This window comes from Acomys russatus, chromosome 10 (genome assembly GCF_903995435.1).
Source record: "Acomys russatus chromosome 10, mAcoRus1.1, whole genome shotgun sequence".
Lineage (NCBI taxonomy): Eukaryota > Metazoa > Chordata > Mammalia > Rodentia > Muridae > Acomys > Acomys russatus.
In genome coordinates this window covers 5,641,066-5,659,630 of record NC_067146.1, presented here as the reverse complement: position 1 = coordinate 5,659,630, position 18,565 = coordinate 5,641,066, and the positions used below count along the sequence as shown (strand labels likewise).

The 18,565-nt window shown below is 41.5% G+C and overlaps 1 protein-coding gene across 6 annotated transcripts in view; it reads right to left on the bottom strand.

The window, feature by feature from the left end:
• Dgki (diacylglycerol kinase iota) overlaps window positions 1-18,565 on the bottom strand; it is a 438,758-nt gene that overhangs the window by 108,215 nt on the left and 311,978 nt on the right. For all 6 annotated transcript variants that reach the window (XM_051151727.1, XM_051151728.1, XM_051151723.1 and 3 more), the window contains one exon: window positions 18,047-18,147. In XM_051151727.1, the coding sequence (XP_051007684.1) occupies window positions 18,047-18,147 (101 nt within the window). The remainder of the gene's footprint in view (window positions 1-18,046; window positions 18,148-18,565) is intronic.

Sequence of the window (18,565 nt, the reverse complement as noted above, 5' to 3'; positions counted from 1 at the left end):
TGCACTCATTCTCTCTGTTGACTGGGTGCGTGACTTCAAGTTCCTATTGCCGTGAATCCCAACAATGGTGGATTGCAACTAGGACCTGTAAGCTAAAATAAACCCTTTCTCCCTAACTCGTTTTTGTTAGAATGTTTTATCATAACAAAAGAAAGTATGGGATCTAGTGTTAAATCTGATTTTTAAAAATAAAGCCACTGTGAGGTTTTATAATAACCTGGATATGGGCACTGGAATACAATGCAAGATTTTTTTCCTAAGTGCTCTATCAAAAAACTGTATTTGTAAACTTTTTAGACATACAGCGTAACCATTATTGACACTGTGTTTGGGAGGGAGACAACAAATACTTAACTGTGACAGGGAAATAATTAGCCCCAGAGCCAAAGTCAGGCAAACAAATGTGAAACTCCAGATGAGGCACCCCAAACAATGATTCATAACTATTTCCAAAACTCAGTGGCGTAAAATGAGAATCACAAACACAATGGTATAATTTCAGCATCATCTTATCAATTAAGATTGATAAGCTGTGTGGGGATGGCTAATATCAACACTAAACAGATGATGGAGACTTAGTCATATAGCTCTGGATCGCTGAGCTGATGGGACACCTGTGGAAAATTAATGACAAGGCCTAAGGCTCTTTCTGGAAGCAAAAAGAGTAAGCTGTGTTGATTTGTGGGACACGGCAGCTGACACCCACATAGGTCTCTCATCCTCCTCATAGGCAACTTCAGGAGAACGGCTGTAACCATGAAATGCTAAGACAGAGTGCGTCCCTCCACTGTGGACTGTTTTGGACCTGGGGCTTAAGCCATGTAACAGGCACACCGATTTGTGGTTCTAAGACAATCTGCCAAAGGCTTATTTTCAGAGGAGCTCACACATTTCTCTCCCTGGCTCTGTTTACTTCAATGTCATTCCTAAGTAACTTGGCGCACATGCAAGAAATCCCCAGGTGGCTGAGAAGCAAACTCTGACTCCAATTCTATCTACTGGCTGTAGTGTGAGAGTAGAAATCACGGCTGGAAATGTAGGCAACAGCTCATGCCAAAGGAACATCCAAGGGCAACATTCACTTACATGGTACTAATTTAGATTCTTACAAAAGAGACGTCTAGTCTTATTTCCCTAGGTGGTAAGAAAGTCAGATGAGAAAACGCACAGACTGGGTCACAAGGATGGTAGGGCAGGAAAAAATACATCTTCAAGCATGAGTTCTGTCCTTTGCACCTCGAGGAGGAAAGGATAGAACTGATTCCTGAAAGTTCTCTGACCTTCGTATGTTCACCGTGACCCATATGTCAATTCTACCCACCCTCCCATTAATATGTAAACTTAACTAAAAATCCAAAAATACAGAGAAAAATCTTGGGGACTAGCTCTCAAGAAAGTTGAACCCTAGGATACAGAACAAGTCTATCTCCATCTGCTTTATCCGTCCAGTTGATAAAGGAGATGAACAGACTCGAAGATTCCGTTATGTAGATGGTTCCGTCATACATTTTCTTCAAGCACATTCTGAAAGCTAGCACGGTGTTTCTATACATGAAGTTTCCCACTCAGATCACCTCATGAGCTCTGGAATTCCCTTCAGGAAGGATATTGCTTTATTCAAGGTTTGTCCCCTCCATCCAAGGCCCCATTCAGTATGCAGTGACCCTGGCCTCTGACGGGGTATGTCCTGAAGCTGTCCCATATCCAAAGGTCACTGTAGGAATTCTCCGCTGCTATTGCATCAAATTTCAGCTTCTTACTCTGTCTAATATGTGGTCCCAGCCCTGCACAACTGTGGTTTCCTCATGGGACTACACCATTGGCCCAGTAACCTCCTTATAAAAAACTCACTCTCAGGCTATATATTCCAGGGAGCCCCAACCTACAAACAAGAGCGGTGACCCCCAACTCTCTTAAACAGCACATCTCTATAGGTGCACAAATGTGTTCAGAAAGAAGCAGGGTATGTGCTACCAACTGCACTGCAAAAGGAGACAGAAAGATAAAATATTTTGATAAAATCCTTTCTCTGAAAGTGACCTTATAAAGAGACAGTGTTCCAAGTGTCCCTGCAGTCATGTATTTGGTCAATATAAGCAGGAGACCTCTGAATTGTAGAAAGAACAAAACAAATAAAATTGTGTGTGTTATTATTTATTATTCAATAAGTTGGCTACAAAGCTATAGCGGCTACTGTACAACTTGCCTAGTAACCTGTCAAAGGAAAGAGTAATAATTTCACACCCGGGTTTTGGAAGAAAGCTTTCAGAGAGAAACCAACTACCACTCAAGTTTATTTTCAATAGTTGTCAGTCTGGTGTGGTTGTCTGAATGAGAGTGGCTCCCATAGACTCGTGTATTTGAATGCTTAGGGTGGGATTGTTTGGGAAGGATTAGGAAATGTGAGCTTGTAGGAAAAGGTATGGCTTTGGAGGTGGGCTTTGAGGTTTCAAAGGCCCACATTACCCAAAGTGAGCTCTCCTTCTCTTTCTTTCTCTGGGTTATTGCCTTAACATGTAATCTCTCAACTACTGCTCTAGTACCATGTCTGTTTATTTGCTGCCGTGTTTCCTGCCACAATGGTCATAGACTCGAAGCCTCTGAAACTATAAAACAATCCTCAAATAAACTCTTTCTTCTGTAAGTTGTCTTGGTCATAGTCTCTTCACAGCAATAGAAAATTAACAAAGACAGATAGCAAGCCAACAAGTAAATACACTACAGTGGTATTAGGGAGGAAACGTTAACCATATACAAGATTAAGCCAATAGGAAAGGAAGACATTGGTTTGAGTGGGGCTTAGAATGTACCAAGGATTTCTCTCATTTCCAGAGACTACATTCCAATTAAGGATGAAGGATGGATTAAGTGCCATTAGTAACACTTTAAGACCAGTTGTCTTGTTTGGGACTTAACATTGCTAATTGCTAATAGAGCAAGCCTCTAGGTACTTCTGAGTCACCAGTAGTTCAACCATCTATTTCCAAAGTGGTACATAGCGATTCTATTTGTATCTGGCTTATCTCAACTGTCACGTGTGCTACTTCAGAACAGTGATCACTTTGTCCTTATTGTACCTGTCAGGCTGACTTTGTATTGTATTGAAAACGTTAAATTAATCAGAAGAGAACTTATCCCTAGTATGGAACCTACCTAGTAAATGTGTCTCCATTCCTCCTTGGAGGGCTTATCCAGGCCTCCCCACCCTACTATTGCTCACAGATCCATCTTATCCCTCACCGAAAGGCACTGTCCCAGCAGGTAGCCTTATTTCTCTTGCATTCTGTTCTTCTACATGGTTGGTCCCATCAACAACCACTGTACTATCTTACAAAGTAGAGAAAATTCCTCCATTCATTCTCCATTCATTTCTAGTCCCCAGCTATGTTTTCTCTTCGGTGTTACAGTCAAAGGAGGAAGATGAGCAGGAGGAAGAGGTGGAGGAGGAGAGGGAGAGGAGAATGAGGGAGAAAGAAATGGAGGGAGGGAGGGAGAGAGGGAAGAAGGGAGAAATGGAGGAAGGAAGAAAAAAGCAACCAAGGTTGGAGTGCTTTCTTTGCTGCTATCTGCATGTGAGTGTACTTGTCCACCTTCACCTTTACTGACTTACAAGTACCCATGAAGTGACAGATCTACCTTCTTCTGCCTAAATCCAGTTATCTGTTAGTTATTCGCATGCATCTTCTTCAGCCTCCTAGAGGGAGCACTCCATAGGCACTGTCTTTACGAGAAATGTTTCTTCTCTTGACTTCTAAATCGCAGGCTCCCTGCTGAGTCTCTGGCTCCCTGGCTGCTGCTTGCTATTAACTCCCCATTTCTCCTCACAAGTCCTCACAGGAACACTTCGACCTTTCCTCGCTACTTAGCAGAGCTAATACGTCTATTACATCCTACCATCACCACTTCCGAGGTGTGTCCAGACTCCAAGTGCTCCCTTCCGCTCTATAACTGAATGCCCAATTCCTCACACTTCTCCCCTCCACTGTCGTATTCTCTTTGTGTGCTTCCTTATGCCCGGTCTTAAAACCTGATGGTCAGCCATGTCCCAAACAATGCTGAAACACTCTCCTCCCGTTCTATTATAAGCCCTTTCCTACAAATCCAAAAGCGCACTCTCCCCTTCTCTACCAGGTCGCAGCCATATGGAATTTCATTAGCATACCAAGAACACTTATGTACCACCAACCCTTTCTGCTTTTCATTCCTTCTATGTGGCGATAGTCTTCCCTTGGAGATTTATATCCCTCTTTGCTTTAGGTACTTTGTTGAAATGCCAGCTCTTTGGAAAGTCTCCTTTTGATCGATCAGCTTCTGGAACGGAGGTCTCTATCACTGCCCTGCTATCCTTCCCTTTATGGGACGTTCTGCTGAGCTGTATTATTTACTCCCCCTCTATAATGGTGAGCACTTTCAGTAACTCCGCCACTGCTTGATATAGTGCTGAAGGGATAAAAATCGGTGAATAAATGCAAGTTAAATGCATGAGTGCGAGATTTATTTGGAGCTGGAGATACAAAACTTGGGTTGTTTTCAACAAACCAGAGGACAGTAAATTAAGAGGACATCAGCTGAATGTGAAAGGGACTTTGGAAACCTTCATGAACACTTAACATGCAAATCTCACTTATTCTACAAAATAAATTTTATATGAGAAAATCAAAACCACTATATGAAAGGCACAGAAAGCACGGTGATTAAATGAGTATTCAAAATGTTGGCCGCTTTCACAATTCCCTTAAGGTTTTCTACACATCAGTTGCTCTCCTTGTGAGATGAGGCTAAGCATCCTAGACACACAGGGAAGATGGGAGAGTTAAATCCTATGACTAGTGGAAAAGTAAAGATATTTCCTAGCTCAAAGCAATAGCACAATATGCCTTAAACTACCAGTAAGCCTACTAGTATTTCACTTTAAAAATTGAATGATAAATGTAATTACAGTATAAGATAAAAGAAGGCAGTAAAAAAAACTGAGCCCAAAACTCTGGGCAACTGTCAATTCACGGCCATGATCACAAACACACTTGGGAAGGGATGGAGGGTGACTTTCAGTGGACAAGCTGGAGTCACCTGACTCCCTGACAGATTTGGAATTGAATGTGTACCTCCATGGAATGAGGGCAAATCTCTACTGAACAGCCCTGTTGTCAACTTGTTAAATGAGGGGAGATTAAAGTTAGATAAAGCAGTTGATTAAAACATGTATCTTTTAGAAAAATTTACAGACAGAACAGACTTACACAATTTGCTAATACCCTAACTCTAGGGAGCCTTGACAATATACCAAGAAAACACATCAGGGGAAAACCTTTCAAGTCTAATGCAATTTAACTTTTATTGTATAATATCTTGCTTAAGAAATATTTAATCATGCATTCATCTGATATAGAAACTGAAGCCTGAAGATTAGTCATAACCGTAATCACATGGCTTGAAGTGAGAGCTGTTTTTCTCGTTCTTGTTTATACTGTTTATCTCCTCCATGCATTATTTAAACAATGTTCAACAGGAAAATGGGTTCTTAGCATTTCCGTAGGTCACCCAGTCCTTAAGACAGAAAGGAAAAAACCCAATTCCCAGAAAGTTTCTATTTTGTTTCACCTTTTCAAACATTTTCTTACAGTAAGAACTCAATATAAATGCTTTTGAGACAGAAGGGTAGGGCAGAGTGAGAAGTCGTGAAAGCTCTATAGGAAGCCTGATGAAATTAACCTAAGAAAAAATTGGGAAAGAGGGCAACTAGAAATGCCCCAGCTAAGGGACTTTTTTAAAAGATTTTTTTCATTAAATATTTTTTTAATTTTTATATATACATTTATATTATTACACATATACACCTTCAGTAAGAAGAAACATGACACAATTAGGAATTATATAAATGTAACATTCAGAGTGTTTGGCTTTTTGTATTTGGCAGCCTTAAAGAAAACATCTTTCCTATCTTGGTGCGTCTAAAATTCTGAATGTAAATGAATATCTATCATATCTCATCTCTATCAACTTAAAATATCTATCTATACCTAAAAACATCTTAACCCCTAAACAACTAAACTTAATTGTAAAACTAAACTATCTGGTCTTCAACCTCATCAGAGACTTGAAAAGGAATAAACTTAATTACCTGAGTATGCCGGGACTGCAGGTTAGTAGCTTTCCAAATGAGAAGATGATAGAGACAGTTTGCTACCTGAATAGTCACCCAAAACTCTCTATAATGTTGGAGCTTCATCTTCAGCCTTCTGACCTAATATATCTGACAGACATATTTGTGGGGCAAGAACAATTGAGGACTTGCTTACTCTGTCTTGGCACAGTTACGTCATCAACTGCCTACATCCAAGGTTGCCCTTTTTAGGCAGAATTCTGTCTGTACCAGAAATGAAGACATTTTTCCCAGTGGCATGTTTGCCACGTTTGAAGCCATCTCCATAAGGAGATTTTTTGATGCTCATCACCTTTTTGAAGTAGGCTGGGTGTTGCCAGGAGTCAACCTGTCTCATTGTCAGTGAATCTTTAAAATAATAAAAACATTTTAAATACCATAGTCTATCTGTCTCTGAGGTTTTTGAAGACTCTATTCAACCATTCTACCCAATATCTCTATAGAATCATATCTATCTGCTGGATCTAATATGAGGTATTTTACCAATATAATAACTCAATTATAATACAAGGTTTACTTCCAATACTTTGAAAGTGCTATTGCAGGCTGTTTAGGATAAATAAGTTATACAAGTTAATTGTTAGTTGATCAAATCATGGTCATATTAATTACTAGTCAATTTTTATCACACCTTTTATCACATGAAATCTTCTGGAACAATGAATTATGCATTAGCTAATATTAAAGACAGGTATGCCATCACTTGGGTTTAACATAGGCAAATGTTGTACCACATTGGTTTTCTCTTTGTAAATCTTTTAACTAAATTTATTTATTTATTCACTGTACATCCTGAGTGCAGCGCCTCTTCCCCCTTTTCTCTTCCCCTTCTCCTCAGAAAAAGGGAACCCTACACACTAACCTACCCTATCAAAACCAGTCGCATCAGGACTAAGCACATCTAGCAAATCCTCTTCTATTGAGGCCAGACAAGGCAGCCCAAATAGGAGGAAATGGTCTAAAAACAGGCAACCAAGTCTACGTCACTTCATGCTCCACACAAAGACCAAGCTGCTCATCAGTTACAAAGGTGTCAGGGGCCTAGGTTCAATCCATGCCTATTCTTTGGTTGGTTCTTCAGTCTCTTTGTAAGTCCCCATGGGCCTAGGTTAGATTACTCTCTTGGTCTTCTTGTGGAGTTCTTAGCCCCTTTGGGTCCTTGTATCCTTCCGCTGACTCTTCTACAAGACTTCTTTTGAGCTTGGCCGAATGTTTGGCTGTGGATCCCAACATTTGTTTCCCTCCACTGTTGGGTGGAGCCACTCAGAGGACAGTTATGCTAGGCTCCCTTCTGCAAGCATAGCAGAGCATTGTTAGTGTGTCAGATGTCGGCTCTCCCCCATGGGGTGGGTCTCAAGTGGAGTCAACTTATGACTGATAGGTTGGTTATCACTTGAACTTCTGCTCCATCTTTATCCCTGCACATCTTGTAGGCAGGGTAAACTGTTTTGTGGGTGGATTTATATTCCCTTCCCTCCATTAGGATTCCTGTCTGGTTACAGGGTGGCCTTTGTAGCCTCCATGACCCCTGCCATTAGAGGTCTCTGTAAGAATCTTCCCCAAATCCTCTTAGGAGCCTACCCTGTCATAGATTTCCAACTTGTCTCAGAGATGCTCCTGTTAGCAGCTTCTCTTCTTTCTGGAAGCCCTCTGTCCTCTACCCCTGCTCTCCCCACATCTGATCCCCATCCTCATTTCCCTCGGCACTCCCTCACCTATTCTGCTCCCTCCCTTCCACCACTTCTGCTGTCTACTTTATTTCCCTTTCTGAGTGGGATTCAAGCATCCTCACTTGGGCTTTTCTTGTTACCTAGCTTCTTTGGGTCCATGGCTTGATTAGTCTGTTCTATATGGCTAATAACCACTTATAAGTGAGTACAAACTGTGTGTATCTTTCTGGGTCTTGGTTACTTCACTCGGGATACTTTCCATCCATTAGCCTGCAAATTTCATGATTTCCTTTCTTTTTTAATAGCTGAGTAGCATTCCATTGTGTAGATGTACCACAGTTTCATTATCCATTCTCCAGTTGAGGGGCATCTGGGTTGTTTCTAGTTTCAAATAAAGCTTCTATGAACATACTTGAGCAAGTGCCCTTCTTGTATGCTGGAGCATTTTTTGGGTATATGCCCAGGAGTGGTATAGCTGAGTCTTGAGGTAGTATTATACCCAGTCTTCTGAGAAACCTTGGTTTCCAAAGTGGTGGTATAAGTTTGGACTCCCATCAGCAATGGAGAAGTGTTCCCCTTTCTCCACATGCTTACCAGCATATACTGTCACTTGAGATTTTGATCTTAGCCATTCTGACAGGTGTAAGATGAAATATTATAGTTATTTTTATTTGCATGTCCCTGATTGCTAAGGTCATTGAACACTTCTCAGCCATTAGAGATTCCTCTATTGAGAATTCTCAGTTTAGGCCTGGACTCCATTTTTAATTAGGTTATTTGGTTTGTTGGTGTTTAATTTCTTGAGTTCTTTTTATATTTTAGATATTATCCCTTTTTTGTATGTAGGCTTATTGAAGATCTTTCCCTAATCTGTACGCTGATGTTTATGCTATTAACAGTGTCCTTGGCCTTAGAGAAGCTTTTCAGTTTCATGAGGTCCCATTTATTAATTTTTGATCTTTGAGCCTGAGTTGTTGGTGTTCTGTTCAGGAAGTTATCTCCTGTGCCAATGAGTCCAAGGCTCTTCCCCACCTTTTCTTCTAATAAATTTAGTGTTTCTGGTTTTATGTTGAGGTCCTTGTTCTACTTGAAGTTGAGTTTGTGCAGGGTCATAAATGTAGATCTATTTGTATTCTTCTACATGAAAACAGCCAGTTAGACCAACACCATTTGTTGAAGATGTTTTCTTTTCTCATTGCATGGTTTTGATTTTTTGTCAAAAATCAAATGTCCTAATAAGGGGAAAATGGGAGGGAGGGAAGAATGGGAGGATACAAGGGATGGGATAAACATTGAGATGTAACAAGAATAAATTAATAAAAAAAATCAAATGTCCTTAGGTGTGTCAGTTTATTTCTAGGTCTTCAATTCATTTCCATTGATCAACCATTCTGTTTTTGTGCCAATACCATGCAGTTGTTATTACTATTGCTCTGAAGTACAGCTTGAAATCAGGGATGACAATGCTTCCCAAAGTTCTTTCATTGTACAGGATTATTTTAGCTATTCTGGGTCTTTTGTTTTTCCATATGAAGTTGAGACTTGTTCTTTCCAGGTCTGTAGGGAATTCTGTTGATATTTTGATGGGACTTGCATTGAATCTGTAGATTGTTTTGGTAAGATGTCCATTTTTACTATGTTAATCCTATCAATACATGAGCACGGGAGTTCTTTCCAATTTCTCATATCTTCTTTAATTTCTTTCTTTAGAGACTTGAAGTTCTTGTCTACAGGTCTTTCACTTCCTTGGTTGTTGTTTCTCTAACTTCTTTCTCAGCCCATTTTTTGTTTGTATAAAGGAGGATTACTGATTTTTTTGAGCTTTTTTTAAAAAACCAAGTCATTTTACTGAAGGTGTTATTAGCTGTAGGGGTTCCCTGATTGAATTTTGGGGAGCACTTATATATACTATTCTATCACCTGAGACTAGGGATGCTTTGACTTCTTCCATTCTAATTTGTATCACCTTGATTTCCTTTAGCCCTCTTATTATACCAACTAGGTCTTCTAGTGTTATCTTGAATAGATATGGAGAGAGTAGATAGCCTTGTTTTGTCACTAATATCAGTGGAATTGCTTTAAGTTTCTCTCAATTTAATTTGGTGTTGGCTATTGAATTGCTGTATATGGCCTTTATTATGCTTAGGTATGAGTCTTGTATCCTTGATCTCTCTAAGATGTTTATCATGATAGGGTGTTAGATTTTATCAAAGAACACACACACACACACACACACACACACACACACACACACACAAAACAGATCAGAGCATATTCTACCAGATATTATACCAGTCTCATCGAGGTTACTGGGGGCAGGTTTAAGAAAATCTACCAGTGCAAAGGACACTGGATAGATGTGCCAGATTCAGGAGAGGTGGTACCCTAGATTGGAGTCTGGAATAGAAAGTCTGACAGTTTAGTTAATAACAATGAAACACTAGTATTTGGGAAATATATTATGGTATGTAAAGTTGGCACTGCCTAAAGTGTTTTTACAACTTTATGACTCTCAAGCCATTCTGGAATAAAAATTCATAAAGTTTGCCAGAGAGTTGATAGAATTAGAAAATATTGAATTGATAAAGAAGCCCAGGCTCAAGAAAACAAATACTGCATGTTCCCTTGGTAGGGTGCTGCTGGAGAGGTTGATGTCTGGCACATCCTGATAGCCAACTGAGTTCACTATATTACCACAGACTCCCTTTCTCAGTGGGGTTCTCTCTTCCCCTGATCTGGAGACATCCAGATCCCCTAGTGAGTGTCATATAGCCCTCAGGGAAGATTATAGTCCCAACCCTTTCTTGACAAAACCTGTTCAATAAGCACCTGGAGATTCCTAGAAATACTCCACCCTATGCTAAGGAGGTCCTAACCTTCCGCACATGACCTTTAATCGTACCTAAAAGTTCTTTCCCCCATCCATAGGATAATTAAGTACTGTGTTTTCCTTCTTGTGATAGGACGCCATGCTACTGCGTGTAAATGAGGTAGGGCACCACTGTATGTAGATTACATATCCTGGCATCTCTAGCCCTACATTCACCCCAAAACCCCTCCTGACTGCCCAAGGTTTATAAATAAAGGTTGTCTGGCTTAGTCACTGGTGCTCATGCAATTCCTCTACCATCACCATTTGAGTGAGACTCCATTTATTCTAGGGAAGAATCACTGCTGGACGCCCAGGGCTTGACTGACAGTCAAGCCTGCGATGGCTCCATCTCTGCCACTAGCTTGCTGCTGTCTGCTGCCGAAGCACACACCAGGCCTACCTTCTGGCTGATTTCAGGTGTCCCTCCACATCATCTGCTATGCTTAGCACAGCAGCTAACTGAAGAGTTGTAACACGTTTGCAATCGTCACTGGCTTGTGGAGCTCCCAAGTCTCCATTGGCATCTGGTACCAGCAATTTCATTCTAAAAGAGCTAAACTGGAAAACTCTTCCCCCACACTGACCCAGGCATCGCCTCCACCCTAAAGTGCTCTATCCATTCCTGAGAGAAACGGGACCTTTGATCTCAAGTTCCGTCTGTTCTCATCTGGAAGCAAGCAGCTCCTGGACTAACCAACCCCAAGTGGAATGACACCCCCGTATAAGGATGCTAACTTGTATTTTTTGTTTCTTTTTTAACGTATACATTTATATTATTACACATGAATAAAACAATGCATGCATAGTTGTGTGGAGATGTAAATAAAGGGCAAGAAACTAGAAAGGGGAATGTGAGGTGGGTAAGAGGCTTTGAGGAATAGGGCGGTGGGACACATATCTTGTGAACGTGGAAAGCCGAGTGCAAGGGATGGAAAGGTACAAGCACAGTGTGGGAGAAGGGGGTCGAACGATAGAAGTGGGTGGTACAGTAAGTCAATCAAAAAGTAACTATGTATGAAAATGCCATAAGGAAGCCTGTTACTTTAAATGGCAGTTTTAAAATAAAAGTGATGAAATTTAAAGTTTCAGAGAGGGATGTCAGAGGATGCACCTAGAAAGCTGCAGTGGAAGAGGAACTGTAATCATCTGGTCAGATAATCACATATGAGCACGGTGCTTACACGCTTCATGCGTTTAAGCACCTTATCACTGCGGCACGCTGTTATGCAGGTAGCTGTAATAAAAGCAACCTGAGTGAGTACCGTTCCACTTTCTTCCCATCACTTTGTCATAATACAGTTGCCCCCTTAGCTGAGGCTCCTGCTCTGAGAATTCACACCAACCACAGTAGTTAAATAATCCCCTGCAGAGGAAAAAAAACCTCCCATCATTTACCTCCCCAGACTGATCTTTAGAAATGTGAATTTGTATAACTGTTTCTTTTAGCATTTCTCTGTTTAAAACCTAGTATAATAATTATCTATATGGTGTTTGCCCTGTACTTAGTGCCAAGTTGACTAACGATCTAAAGCAAATAGGAAAGAGATGCCCAGATCATATGCAAATACAAGTCCAGTTACTAAGGAAACCAAAGCATCTCTCTGTGGGCTTTTACTAAGGAAGGCGAAGGGTCCTGAAACCAAACTGTGTAGAATGACTATGTCCAATGTCCTCCAGTCTGTTCTTCAAGGTACGAAGGTGACTGGAGAGTGGTGAGCTGTTTCGTTTGCCTGAAGTCAGGCTAACCCCCGACTGCGGTCCATGGACCTGCAGACTCATGGGTAAATGTGATGATGAGCAATGAAGCTCTTTAACAATAACAGCCTCACGTCACAGTAGCACATTTGCAGATTTACACAGCATGATAATGTGCCAGGTTCAGCATCAGGGGCTTTATATATGAGATTAGATTTCACTCTACGAGGCTTCAGTTATATTCTCATCTTAGAGATGGAAGATTTGATGATCAGAAAAATTAAATTACTTTGCCAAGGTTGCAACTGAGATGCAAACACAAACATTGTTGGCATTCTCCCCTAACTCACTCACCAAGAAAATGCCATTAGTGTAGATGCCTAAATACTCTAATTAGAGTGTAGTCCTGATATCATTAGTCCAGAACCAATATACTGAGAAAGCATGCATGGCACATTATAGGCACCCACATAGCATCCATTATCCCGAAATGATGCATATAAAACCTTATTAATTGTGCATTTGATATGCACACAATTGTTACCCCCCTCCTACCTTTGTTTTTATTTGGGTCCAAAATGACTTCCATTGTTTGTATTTTAGACTCTTGTGAATTATCATAGTAATTCAAGATCCCTGAGTTTCTTCCTTCAAGACTTGGTAATAATTTTTGTCTTTCCTAAAGATCTGCCTACCTGATATCTCAGACTCATCCTTATCTTATACGATAAGCTACTGGCCATGCTGGCTATGGGACAATACTCACCACGTGCCCAAGGTGAATTGCCTGACCAGTAGAAAAACTAATGTATGCTATGGTTGTGAAACAAAGCTGCATATGTGTTGCTAGAATCCTAAGGGATGTCAATGAGTTTAGAGAGTTACAGTGTTACAGGTTCAAAGCCAAACTCATGGAGTTATCTTAGCCTTTTTAACGGAAAGTCTTCAACCATCCCCTGCATATGACTTAGCCCAGGTGTGATGAGAACGCTGAGCTGCTCCATGGGACAGCCATAACAACTCCACCAAGGCTCACCTTTACACTCTGGTGTCTTTCCCACTGCCTCTCCTAACTTACTTTAAATATCAAAAACTACACTCTTCTATTTACCTCATCACTCCTTAATTAACTCGATTTAAAATTAATACTAAAACTGCTCATGGGCCTCCTCATACCTGTAAATATTCCTTAAATAATAATTTTGATTCTTATATCTGTAGGTCACTCTATTGTCTGCCTGATAACTCAGTCTATTCAGACTATTATTCAACATACTACATGGACTTAAATGGACAATGTCTTCTTCATACAGAATCTGAATATCAGCCTCTGCTGCAGGGACCTACACCTGCCAGCACCCTATGAGACTAGCAGTCCTCGTCCCATCCTACTGTGTTCCAGCTTAGTTCAAATGCCAGAGACTCAGATTTGATATCCATCATCCCCCACATCTCATCCTTCAGTTGCCTTTCCTATCAAATCATGCCTGTATCCTATCCCTCTGCATGCGTGCACGTGCGCGTGCGCGCGCACACACACACACGCACACGCACGCACACGCACATGCACACGAGTACAAATGCTAAGAATGTTATAACATGGGCTTGCCACTTTATGACACTGGTCCCTCTAAGAGATTATATATGTGGCCTGCAGAAATAAAGCCACACATCCTTGCTAATTTTCTCTTGAGATAAAGGACAAGCCCTGATGTGAGCTTACAGATCTCAATGGGAAAAAAATTGTGAGTGTAAGAGTCATGATATCCCCTGCGTTCCAGGAACTTCTCTGGAAGCCTGTTCCTTCTGCCTTGCTCTCTACAGGAGTCATTTTCCCGAATGTTTTCACATCTATAGTGTTCTCCCACATCAAGTCCCACTGCTCCCCTCGGTCATAAGGTTCTTTCTCTTTCTCCCAGTAAAGCTACTTCCTTCCTTTTTTCTCCCACCCCCCTTTTTTTTTTTAAAATCTGGTCATAGGGTCTACACACCATGACCTTGATAAGTCTCAGTCACTGTTCCCAAACACCAGCTTTTTCACACATCTCCATGGGCACTGAGTTCCGGACACAGCTCTTGGGGGGCACGCAAATCACCTCAGTAGTGGGGCTTTTGCTTTGTTCTGAATTAGAGCTGTGAAAGCAAGGGATGCAGAGCCATCAGTGGGCGACATAAAGCTCCTTTCTTTTTATTATTAATTTATTCATATTACATCTCAATTGTTAGCCCATACCTTGTATTCTCCCATTCCTCCCTCCTTCCCGCTCCCCTCCCCTATGTCTGTGACTGAGCGGGACCTCCTCCCCCTGTATATGCTCATAGGGTATCGAGTCTCTTCTTGGTGACCTGTTATCCTTCCTCTGAGTGCCACCAGCCCTCCCCATTCTTAAAGGTAACCTTCAGTCAGCGCTTTCCCCAAACCTGCTGCCCTCGCTTGGACAGACTCTGAGAAATGTGCTCTCCCCGGGCCTGTGTGCTGGCCCCTGTACATGGTCACATTTTTCCATTTTGCAGTTTCTCACAGAAATTCCACTAATGCTGAGAGGATAGCGTCACAGAAAGTTCCCTTCCCTTGTGTTGCATTCCTTTAATACAAAACTCTACAATTCTCTTCCAGTTGCCTTACCAATCCAGACTGCCTTCGGACTTCTGGTTGACCTTAGAGCCCAGTCCTTCACTGTCACCTTAGGCTGCTTACTCTCTTTTCCCATAAATTTCTGTCACATGTTTGTCACCATACAGAAGTGACAGCTCCACCCCTAACCCTTCCAATGTCCCAACACAGAGGAGCCTGAGTCAGGAGTCTGTACCCTCCAGAAAGCTTTCCTCATTATCCCCAATGCTTTTTTGAGAAGAAATAAAGGTTTTATTTGTTTATTGAATTTTTAAAAGTGTACAGTTAGCTCGTATCAAAGGTAAAGTATAATCAGCTTGGGGTGGGGCACAGGGAAATTTTGACCTCATTCAAATTACTCTGAGAACTAATAAATCATAACTAGCAGTGAGGAGATTGTAATAATCAAATTTATCAACAAGTGCTGGGGGGGGTGTAGAACATTTTTATACCATATGCTGGGAGAGTAGGGGTAGGTCTACAGGAGGGATGGAGCTTCATGGAAGAGAGATAGGAAGTGTCTGAAACCATGAAGTTGTATTTCTGTCTGTTGAAATAAGCAGACCAATGAAAGAACCACCACACTGGATTACCAGGGGCTCCGAGCGGCAGACTGGAGCAGAACTTTGTTGGACAAAAACATCCATGCTTTAAGAACAACCATCCAGGCACACGTGCAAGAATCTAATATATTGTAATGGCCAAGAGTCCATGCTGCCTGGTAAATCACTTGGGCTTGTCATCTAGAAAGGGAGCGATTATTTGAAACACAGCCCTACACCATTGTTACCAACAAGTGAATGCTCCCAGGTAGACTCAGCTCCTTTGCTTTTCTGGAATGCAGGTCAAAAGACATTGCTGGAGACCCTTTTATCTAGATGTGTTCTAGAAACTTCCTTAATGCTTCTGAAACAATGTGTGTTTTGGCATGCGCATCACACATGAACTTGACCTAGCTTTCTCTCCTGTTCTTCTTGAGCTCTGTCAGCCATTCTATGCAAGGTAGACCCAGGCAGAAGAATAAGGGTCAATAAATCCTTGACCTCAAAAACTAAGCTGCACTGTGCGCCCACAGTTCCTAAGTTCATAAGCATCACCACTGTGTATTAAAAGTAGAATGACTGACTTAGCAACTTTTACTTCAAACATTTTTTTTTCCAAACTCAGATCTTGACTCTGATCACTCTCTGTTCCCATTTAAGAGTGTATTCATTCTCTTGGCCTCCAAAGATAGTGCTGAATTTATCTGTCCTGTGCTTACGCCAAGTAACTGTTCCCGATTTAAGCGGTTTGCTCAGATGGGAGTTTTATCATTGAAGATAGGATGAGTCAAGAAAGCCCTTGCCAGGAAATGTCTTCTTCCTGGAAAAGCTCAAATCACAATTACTTCCAGCAACGATGAAGAGATAAAGGCACGAAAGGGATAAGACAGGTACAGATAAGCCTCAAAACTCCAGCCAGCCAAAATTTCCAACTGTATCCGACTCCCTGTAAAGCACTGAGATGCACGTATCTTCTATTGCTTTTAATAGTTGGAAGCTATCAGTTTAGACTCATGAAAGGAGGAAGCGTGGAGCACTGCTCTTTGTGAGTAGCTAGCTGTAGCAATTCCTCACCATACCAATGCGTGTTCGTCTGGCAATGGGTTAAGTTGGACTTTGTACTGCTCTGTCACCTAGACTCTTGTTTATATTAGAAAGCATGATACAAAATGGATTCTCAACAAAAAGAAGAAGTGCAGAGATTCAGAGAATTGCTTCTGTCCTTTGGGTTCACACCTCCCACCAAAAAGAAGAGTAAGGGACAGAGCAGGAGGCTGAAACTAAAGGTACTGATCCTGTGGAGGAGGATGCTGGCTGAAGCAGGCAGCAGATGAGAGACCTGAGAAAGTAGACTCCCCACAGAACCTCGTAGCCAGCTCAGTGAACAACCTCCCAGGAAAAGGGCCCTTGCTCACTGCCGCCTGCAGATCCTAGAACCCACCACCTCCACCCATTACCCATGAACCCAACTGAACGATGCTCCATGGGTGCAGGATCTCAATTTGATAAATCTTGTGCCACCTCAGTGTCAAGTAAGCAGAATCTTGGAAGCCACTCTCCCAGGGATACTTTGCGGTCCTCCCTCCTCAGCACCACTTTCCCCCCATTTTAAACTAGTGGCCTTTTTAGCAATTCCAGCCAGGTCCCCAGTGCGTCAGTTAATACCGGGCTTGAGGAGGCATTGATTCTATTGTATCCCTTCTTTGCAGTGACACTCATGTCTGTTTTCTTGAGTGTTGCTCTTTCATACTCCATTTTATTGCATCTCACTATTGATTCCCACAAGTAAAAGGGAAGCCCGAACCTTAACATTTGCAACAACCACAAGAGCAATTTCTTAATATCTATTTTACCCCATATCGTCTAAACCCCAATCATGATGAAGGAACTGATGTGAAGTAGTGATCCGACTATAAACAATGTCCAATAAGTACTGTTTGATGACATAAATCAATAATTAGCTGTGCATTCAAGCACACACAAGGGAGGTAAACACTGACAGGGAATTCAGAGGTGGACTCAAATCACAACTTCAGAAACAGCCCTCCCTTATAATGTAATAGATGAATCACTCTATTGTCTCGCATTCTGGGATCATGGACCATGATGTGACAGCCCTACTGACAGCACAGGAACTGAAGGGACTAATGCACCTTCCTGGATAACTCTGCTGCTGATCCAGAGCACACTGGGAGCATTGTATAAGCATCAGTAAGAGATTTGTGATGGTTCTAAAGTTTCTCGATGTGTCAACCTTCAGTATCTCTCACTTTAGATAAAGCTGAGACCACAGAGGTGCCTAAGCCAAGAGCATGTGTGTCAGAATGCCTAGCTTCTCTGTTTTTCTTCACTGTCCCCATTTTTTTTTTTTTTTTTTTTTTTTTGGCCGTGTATATTTGGGCAAAGGGACTGATGAACCTACTCATCAAAAACCCAGGGGGGACAAGACCACAGCGACTCATCGCCAGTCCTCAGGCACTGGTAACTTACAGGCTTCCCGGAGCTTCTCTTTGTCGTAGTGGAGGCCTTCGTAGTCTTGTAAACTGATTTTGTTCACACGGATCCTCAGGCGATCTGGGACAGACTGGGGACTGCAAGATAAGAGCAAAGTGATCAGATATAGTGAGAGAATAAGAGTGGGGGCCGGGGTCCTGGAGAGCTTAGGGCAATTGAATCTCCTGTGGGTTGAATGAAAGGGTTTGTTTGTAAATCAGAAATACATCCTGTTTACTGGGATAAAAAAAAAAAATGTCTGAAGAGTCCTTTTCTAGAAATCTACTGCAACCAAAATTTAGTTAAGAACAGGGAGTAGGGAAAAAGGCTCTGGGGACCATCCCTATGTAATTGTAACATGTGCTATTCAATTGTCAAAAAGTCAAATAAGATCATATGTTTTGTTGTGTAATAAATTTGACACAAGCAATGAAAAATAATGAGAAACATGTTGCAGCTACACAATGCTAGTAACTACGCCTATAATAGTCAATGTACAATAGTAAAAGTCATGGG